The sequence below is a fragment of the Octopus sinensis genome, linkage group LG16 (genome assembly GCF_006345805.1).
Source record: "Octopus sinensis linkage group LG16, ASM634580v1, whole genome shotgun sequence".
NCBI lineage: Eukaryota > Metazoa > Mollusca > Cephalopoda > Octopoda > Octopodidae > Octopus > Octopus sinensis.
In genome coordinates, this window is record NC_043012.1 from 31,823,824 (window position 1) to 31,833,823 (window position 10,000).

General features: G+C 34.1%; 1 protein-coding gene across 3 annotated transcripts in view; it reads left to right on the forward strand.

Moving 5' to 3' along the window:
- The window catches only part of LOC115220372 (probable G-protein coupled receptor 139), a 237,626-nt gene that overhangs the window by 188,435 nt on the left and 39,191 nt on the right, over nucleotides 1–10,000 (forward strand). Inside the window, exon 5 of one of the 3 annotated variants that reach the window (XM_036509961.1) lies at nucleotides 2,625–3,008. The exons of the other annotated variants lie outside the window; for them this stretch is intronic. Coding sequence (XP_036365854.1) covers nucleotides 2,625–2,694 — 70 coding nt within the window. The 3' untranslated portion in view covers nucleotides 2,695–3,008. Of the gene's footprint in view, nucleotides 1–2,624; nucleotides 3,009–10,000 lie in introns of those variants that run through there. 3 annotated transcript variants of the gene reach the window in all.

A 10,000-nucleotide genomic window follows, 5' to 3' on the forward strand; every position in this document is an offset into this window, starting at 1 on the left:
GAAAACCGGTACTTTCCTGAGGCAACGGTGCGAAATGCATCTGTAATGCGTGTACTTGCTAAAAAAATATTTAATGAACCCCTTTATCTCGAATACGCAGTTAAACAAAATGCATAAACAATTTCAACTGCGACTTTCTTTGTTTTTCATACAATGCAGAAATCTTCCTACATTAATCTCTCAATCAGCAGAAGAAATGGCTTCTTATTTAAGAGTTTCCTAAAAGATGTGAAACTAATCAGCGCTTCATATTTTCCCTTCTCCTGGGCAGGTATAAATGTTTCTATATACTTGCTTAAATTTTGCAACAGCAATTAAGTTATACATATGCATACATTCAATTTCAGAATATTTTATGAACTCAGCGTACTAGTTTGCCATGAATTGCAATGTTTTGAATATTACAAATATCATTTCAGCTAAGTTTTTTTTTTAATATGGATATTTATTAGCAATAAATCTCTTCCTCGTAAGGAACAGTTACATGTTGTCCAACGAAGAGTGTGCGAAATATCTAATCTTGGAAATGAATTATCCAAAATATAAATCTGAAAAAATATAAGTGTGTAAATATTTGCTAATACCTACTTATAACTTGCAGTGACATTAAAATTCTTGGTATAACTGACATACATACATCAGGATATATATATATATATATATATATATATGTGTGTGTGTGTGTGTGTGTGTGTGTGTGTGTGTGTGTGTGTGTGTGTGTGTGTGTGTGTGTGTGCGGATGGATAGTGGTACAGAACATTAAGTACTATTCAATAATATTTTGAAACAACTGTATGCAACTTAAACTCTCGTAGTTTAAGTTGCTCTATGCAAGATAAACTTTTCATAACCCTAGGTTATTAACAACAACACGCATGCACATACTTGATGTCCATATGCATAAATAAGAAAGTGTTTAGTAATATCAAGTAAGTTAATAAATACATTTTAAGCTGTGGAATTTATTACTTCCTCAATTTATATAAACTCATAGAGGAAACTTTGTTTTTGGTTTCCCATAGATTTTCAAATAAGTTCAAGTTAATACTGCATTTGAATATCACCCAAGCAATATCTCAAACTAACGGTTTACCTATGCGGGGAATATTCGTTCACTATCTATCTATTTATCTATCTATCTATCTATCTATCTATCTAAATCTATATATGTTCGTATACATATATATATACATACACACACGCACGCACGGATACACACTTGTGTATGTGTGTGTATATATGTGTATGTAGGTGTGCGTATATACATACATACATACGTACATACACACATATATATGGGTGGATGTATTTAGATAGGTAGGTGTATATTACAGCATCCCAGAAATCATCTAGACACTTTTATGATGTAATCCAGCATGGCTTCCGTCTAATAATCGATATCAATAGAAGTAAAATGGAGAATGATAATACGAATACATGCATGCATGCATACATACATACATACATAACATACATACATATATATATATATGTATATATATATATATATATATATATATATATATATATATATAGGCGCAGGAGTGGCTTTGTGGTAAGTAGCTTGCTTACCAACCACATTGTTCCTGCTTCATTCTCACTGAGCGGCACTTGGGCAAGTGTCTTCTACTATACCCTTGTGAGTGGATTTGGTAGACGGAAACTGGAAGAAGCTCGTCATATGTATATACATATATATATTCGTGTGTGTGTGTGTGTATGCTTGTGTGTGTGTGTGTGTATATGCTTGTGTGTCTGTGCTTGTCCCCCCACCATAGCTTGACAACCGATGCTGGTGTGTTTGCGTCCCGGTAACTTAGCGGTTCGGCAAAATAGACAGTTAGAATAAGTACTAGGTTTATAAAGAACAAGTCCTGGGGTCGATTTGCTCGACTAAAGGCGGTGCTCCAGCATGGCCGCACTCAAATGACTGAAAGAAGTAACAGAGTAAAAGAATAAAAGAATACACACATATATGAACATGTATGTCTGTGTGTATGTGTGTGTGTGTATGTGTGTGTGTGGGTGTGTAGGTATGAATATGTGTATTCCTCTTTTGGTATGTACACTAGCGTCTGCATAGAAAAGCCAGTTACACCAAACAATGAAAGCATAAAAGAGTAAAATAAAAAAAGCAAACAAAATATTAAAACGAAACAATAAAATCAAAATGACATCACGTTTCCATTGTAATTCTAATTATTGACTTTTATTGTATATATTTCATCGCTTTTCATGGAGTCGTGTTTTTATGAGTTCAAAATGCTTAACAGATTCACAAGTATCGCTTTCATAACAGTGACGTATAACGAGTAAACCTTTATGAAAATGTAGCAAAACGTACTTATAGAAACGGTAGTGTGTCTGTGTGTACATATATATATATATATATATATAATATATATACACGTATATGTATATATACACGTATATGTATATATGTATATGTATATATGTATCTGTATATATGCGTATGTATATTTGCATGTGATTACATATGTGCATGCATGCACGTACATTTGTATTTATTTGCATTCCTTTGGAATTCATGCATTTTCAGTCGCTACTCTAACTTTCTCATTTATCATTTTGATTGTACTTTGTCCATGATTCTGGAAATTCAGGATGGTTCGTAATAACCGACATGACAGCGGAACAAATAGCAATCTTCAGATTCCTGGACAATCCATTTAACTGTCTTCTTGGTGGACAAAAAGGAAAAGGTATTATCACTTTGATTTGGTGTATTATAAGATGCTGCGAAAAAAATTCGTTAAATCCACAGAATATAGTAATTGTTTTCTAAGTTGACATTTTGTAAAATGCTCTGCTCACTTTGAATAAAAACGAATACTCCTTCCTCTCTGTGTCCAAGGATACATTATTCGACCAATGTTTTGAAGACTGCTATCTGTTTGGTATCAGATCTTTTGATGATATAGTTAGTCAGATAGATTAATAAGTTTCTAGAAATGCTTTTAGATTCGTACTAAAATGTGGTTTCTTCTTTTTGATTTGTTCAAGAAATATATTCCTTCCGTATATATATATATATATATATATATATTATATATATATATATATATATATACACATATATCAAAATATCATGAAAGGAGATGTAAACCGCAATGAAAAGCACCAGATACGGCCAATGTTTTATTCTTTCTCTCCTTCTTCCTTTCCTTCTCTTTTTCTTTAACGCTCTTTCAGATACAAGCACACACACACACACACACACGAACACACGCGCACATACACATACACACTCTCTCATAAGACAATGAGAAAAAGGAAATCCAGACAATTTTTGAAAAGTGACATTTTGCGCCCCTTGGAGTGACCAGCTGGGTTTGCCATTGCTAAAAGCCAAGAATCACTTACTATTGAAAGACTAATCATCTGCAAAGATAACAACAAATTTTTTTATTGTTTCTCTCCTTCTTTCTTTCCTTTTTTTTTTCTTTAACACTTATTTCAGATACAAACACCTACACACAAACACCCACACGCTCTCTCTCACTTTCTTCCTCACCCTCTTGCACTATCTTATATCTATCCTCTCCCTACACACGCAATAATACTATAAAAAGATTCAAAATTCCTGCAAAAGTTCAATTTGAGAACTCCACTAGAGTGGACGAAAGCGCTGATATATGATATATGATTTATAAAAACATGTAACATACTAAAAAATATCTGTAAATATAAAACCATCCAGATTTCTTCTAATATGTATGTACGTATATATATATATATATATATATATATATATATATATTATATATATATATATAATATATATATATATATACCAAAATATCACGAAAGGATATGTAAACCGCAATGAAAAGCACCAGATACGGTCAAACCGTGACAATAACAATGCTTGTGATATAGGTAACACCATAACAGCGTCGGAAAATGAAATTAGAACTGCGATATATACAAATAAATATAATAAATGTTCATGCAAAGAAAAATCAAGATGAACCTCTGTATGAATAGTGATCTTGTATATCAATGTACCGTGTACACAAAGGCAGGCCCGGATGTTTACGTTGGGGCAACGTCTGATACATTCAAGAATCGTTATCGCAACCATGTCGCCAGCTTTAAGAAAATCATTAAGAATCATTCAAGATCTTTGGTTGAATTTGTGTAGCGACTTAAGGAAGATAAAATTATGTTTAAGATAACTGGGTCCAAAGTAAAGTACGCTAAACTATATAATATCCTTTCCATGAGATACTGACTCTATTCCGAGGACTCCCAGTCTATTCTGTGAAGCAATGAGAAGATCATTTATACAATTTCCGAAAGACTCTCAAGGCGCCTGCATACATATAAATACACTTTCGTACAATGCAGTGAGAATGAATTGGATAATTGTTAACCTGGTTAATAATGATAATTTACCTTAAGCTAAGGATGAATTAAATTTAGGTCTAACCTCATCATTCATATAAACATGAAATAGCTATTTAATTCGCCGTGTAAATGTATGTGCGCCAAACAATACTCGTGCGTATGCTTACATCTTCGTGGATGCTTGTATGAGCAAGTTTACATACGCCATACAGCCTACGCGTGTGCGTTCATACATCCATATCCGTTAACGGTTATATTTAATACTTTTTCGCTGTATTGCGTGTTCGTTTCTTATTTTATATCTGCTATTTTTTCCATTATTGATTTTCTATATAAATGAAGCTATATTCTTTAATTTGCTGTTTTTCTTTACGCGAACTGAGAGGATACGTTGCAGAAATGTTAATTCAACGGGTTATATCTATTTATTACCCGAAGAGACACATTTGCAGCATCCCACCCGTGAGGGATCGATGCTAGATGTATCGAAACAATTGTAGTGATTAATAAAAATTCTCTTATCTTCAATCTTCCGTCTCTCATTAACTAAAAATAATGAACACTGTGAAAGTGAACGTGCTTTATCAGGAACCTACCAGGTAAAAACCATTCGTTTTATTATCTATCTATCTATCTATCTATCTATCTATCTATCTATCTATCTATCTATCTATCTATCTATCTATCTATCTATCTTAATGTCTGTCTGTATGTCTATCTGTCTATCTATATAGATATACATATATATATAATATATATATATATAACTTTAGATTCTGGTGATGATGGGGGACAAAATACGTTATTAATTAATTGATTAATTAATTATGCGTGCAAACAAATGTATAGTGTTGAAAGGGTTACTCTACGTATTCGGAGCTTCTGTAATCTTTCCTTTTACGTCTTCACATATTTCGTTCAATTGCTACACAGGCAGAGCTACGCATGCGCACACGTACACTCGCATATATATTTGTATGTGTGCGTGTTTGTGTGTGTGAGTGTGTGAGTGTGTGTGTATGTGTGTGTGTCAGAGAGAGAGAGAGAGAGAGAGAGAGAGAGAGAGAGTATGCGCGTGTGTGTATGCATGTGTATGTTTGAAAATGTGTGTATATGAGATGAAAGAAAAATATATGAAATAAACGATATATTTGTTGGTGTGTTTGCGAAAGCTCTCCAGATGCTGGAGATGTGAACATTCATTTTAAACTTGCTCGCTAGAGTGTGAAAAGCGAATGTTCACTTTGCTCTTTTATACAAATGGGAGCAGAAGTTTCGACATTTATAATTGAAGCTGTGGTACAATTGTCCGTGGCACCTGGATGTCCTCCGACAAATATAAATTTCTTGAACAAGTGTTCAACTTCAACATTTGTAGCTCAGTGATCTTCAGAATGGACATGGTAGTTAGAAGAAACAATGCAGAATGCATACATATTCTTGGCGTTTGGACTGGGTGAGGCGTTTAATTATAAACCTGGAATGTGAGGCATAAAGCTTTCGAAATAGTCTTGGCTCTCATGTCCTTATTCAAATATAGACTAATTATTGTGTGAGGATGTTTAGAATATATAGCAATGGACCCTTGAATTGAAAGTTAAGCACGCATAATCAGTAGTGTTACCAGTATTTGCCTTGTAGGAATTTGCAAACATTACCTCAATCTATCGAAGGAAGAATGAATTAAAGATTAGAGAAAACTGTTGAATACCGATTTGATAATGTGAGAGATCCATCTACAGATCGATATATCGACATAATGCAGAGTACTAAAAAGATTACAGTTGAAGAAATAAGATTTGTATGAAACCATTCTATTGACACACACAAACACACAAAAAGAGAATGAAATATTTTCCTGCAGTCAATTGCTACCGACCGATGATCTCAAGTGGGAATGTCTTCCGGTGACTGAAAACTTAGTGCGTGATCAGGTCGTTATGACTCTCATGAAGGTGTAACGGTAGCCAATGCGCATTAAAGAAATTTTAGAAGTAAGAAAAATAACCTGGTAATTAGAAGGGACAGAAGTAGAAATTCGAACATGTATTACTGCACCTGCAACGATCTGAACGTTCAACGACTGGTCAAGGACATACATCATGTCTTAAATTACAATTAACATTAACTTGCGATGAAGTGAAGAAAAATGATACAGAGATACAATACCTAAAGGAAGAGATGGAATTCAAGCATGTTGAAGTGTGTGAGAAAATTCTAAGCAGAAAGAAAGGTGAACATGCTGAAGATTTCAGTAACATATTGAGAGGGGGAGAACTAAGCGCTCGGAGAGAAAAGGAGATGACAATGAAGAATCGATTTAACACTTTCATTACCAATCTGGCTGAAACTGGCTTTGGTTCTGTAGTACAAATGTCTTGTTTTCAAAAGTTTTGAATTAAGGTCTTCCCCAAATCTTACTCACAATTCATGTTCCTAACGCCAGCTTAATTATAAGTAAGTTATTTTACTAAATTCTTTGTTATATTTAAAATAGTTGAAAGAAACTCAGAGCATCTCAAAATAAATACAGTAACGAAAGGGTTAAACTACTTAATGTTACCGTTGGAGACTAGTTTGGAATTATGACATGATTCTGAATAGTGAAAGGTTGTATGTACTAGTGTACTGAAAAGATGTAAGTTCCTTGTTGATTATGTCTTGTGTAAATTTGTGCAAGCATTTGAGCCAATGCAGGTATCGTGATGAGTGAAGAAAATTGTGTATCAATCATTGATCTTAATTAAACGAAGGGAATTTGCAGGGGTGGCGTGCGGGTAATGTAGCAAGTAAAGGTGAAACATTGGTAGAAAGATGCGAACGGGTTATGTATGTATGTATGTATGTATGTATGTATGTATGTATGTATGTATTTATGTATGTGTGTCTGTGTGTAGTGACCTGCTTAGAAGGTCAAATATGGGCGTTAGAATAGGTATTGTAAATGTTTTGTGGATGAACATATTTTTAAAAACTCTCTTAAAGGCTTCATTCCCTGTTTCTTTTATTAATAGAGCAATCGTTGCTGCTATTGTCATCCAATCTAACACAGTTCTAGCTTTGACGAGAAAGCAAACGCTATAACTTTATTTCGTTCGTGTTTCATGTCTGTAAGGAGGGTAAAATTTCCCTATCTTTTGACACAAAAATAAATAAATAAATAAATAAATGCTCGTTTGCTGTCACTAAATTTCTTGCCAATTTTGTCACAAAGTTGGGTTATGAAATTCAGTTACTTTTTGATGTGGCAAATGTTTGGCCCATTCTGTTTGAGGTAATCAACAAAGAAAACGTGAAAGGTATTATTGGACCTTCTTCTATAATTGATATGATTTGTGATCAGGTATGGCAGAAAAAATGCGCAATACTGGCAAGCTATCTCAAAAAATGGTTGCACATTTGGTAGTGGACTATATCAAAATTGATGCGCCACTAAAAAGTAGGGAGGTAAACCAGTGTTTCGTTAGCGGATAAACTACAGAAGCCATTAGTGACGCGATTTCGACTAACTGCAATGCTTTGATAATCCATACAGGTATATTATTAATGTCATTTTGTGAGACAAACCACTCCATTGTTATGTTTCTGCTCTTATTTATAACATTTTCCTGCTTCATTTTATTAAGTAGTAGATGTTTATTGTAGGCCTACGCCCCATTCTATCCCCCAACTTTTTCAAGAGTTATAGTATTGTTTGTTGTGCAATGATTCTGTAAAAACGATTGAGGCACTTAGCGCACATTTCACACATGATTTTTTAGCAGTCAGTAAGTTTTAGCTTGGATGGTTTGGCAATTTTGGAAGATGAGAAAGGTAGTGGTTGGTGATAGCCATGTGGGTTCGTTTAACATGCCCTTGATAGTTTTCTCATACAGTGTTATTACGTCTAACCGATCAAATTTGAGATTCTTGAACTAATATCTTGTACAAATATCAGGACCGGGGGTGTTTCCTGTTCAGTAAATTTTCGGAAATATTTCTAGTACCGCATCATCGATTTTGTTCAACATGCTCGCAGGATTTCTGTTCTCATTAGTTTATCGTTGCTTTCCCATACTGATCTTCAATGACTTTTAAGTAATTTTGTTGATGAAAGTTTTTTTTTAATATATATTTATATAATACTGTGTTGCATTTGCGTTCTGTTTAACTCTGTAGATATACATTTTAATTTCTCAGCTATAGCTGTTAATTACTCTTTTTACCTGATTAAGTTTGGAATTGAAGGTTTTAGTTTTCAGTCTACAAACAGCTTTCATACTTTGACTTATAACGGTTTCTTTTATTGATAGTGTTGTACTATATACCTAAAGTGATATGCAAGATGCTTCTGCATAGAGACAAAATTTTTCAAGTTGTGAGCCCAACTCGGCTCCGGATATATACCTCGCTCCGTATTGTGCAGTACCATCTCCTTCCAGTTGGCTATCAATATTACAATTTATAATTACGTACGTAGATTCTAATTCAATAAACATTAGATTGATCCTAAATATTTTATTAGGAATTTTTAAATACTTGTTTTAAATTGTGTGTCTTTAAAAGTAATGTTTTGAATCTACTGCAACATCGAGCCAAGACGAGTGTATGTATTATTTATGTCACTGCTTATTGAATTTATAATTTCAGTGTATATTGTAGGTGTTGTCACGATTTCGGTGAAGAAGACATATGTGTGTAGCCATGATGATTTCTCTGTCCATTCAATTTCAATATATATTTAATACTTGTATGCATATTCCTGCATGTATGTATACATTTATATGGGAATGAACACTTATATTAAAATACATAATTATATATATATATACATGTGCATGTATGTATATATATATATATATATATATATATATATAATATATATATATATATATATATATGTGTGTGTGTGTGTGTGTGTGTGTGTGTGTGTGTGTGTGTGTGGAGGCGCAATAGCCCAGTGGTTGGGGCAGTGGACTCGCGGTCGTAGGATCGTGGTTTCGATTCCCAGACCGGGCGTTGTGAGTGTTTATTGAGCGAAAAGACCTAAAAGCTCCACGAGGCTCCGGCAGGGGGTGGTAGCGATCCCTGCTGTATTCTTTCGCCACAACTTCCCCCACCTTTTCTTCTGTTGGCCTGCTCGCTTAGCCAGCGGAGTGGCGTCATTTGAAGGCTAAAACAATGTGAAGAGCATTGTGACCAGCGATGTGTAGCAACATCTGATAGCCTGGTCGTGTATGTATGTATGTGTGTATGTATGTATGTATGTATGTATGTATGTATGTATGTATGTATGTATGTATGTATGTATGTATGTATGTATGTATGGCCTGTCATATCTACTCAGATTTAGCAGGATATTGCGTTTTCAAAACATTTCTCTCCATTTTCGATGAAACGAACGAATCTGTGTTGTTTCGGAATGTTTTATAGACGTCGGTTTTAGGGATAGTTGCATTTCTCTTAGTAAATTTTTTTCAACCTTTTCTCTCGTCTAAAATTGGTGTCCTGTCATGGTCGATTCCATATTTGGCATTAAAGATAAGTCCATTGGAGCCATATCTGGAGAATAGAACCGTTGGGTATTGAGAATCGTCTCCAGCTTTGCCAAAAAGTAATGGATCAGAAATAAGGGATAAGCAAGTATATT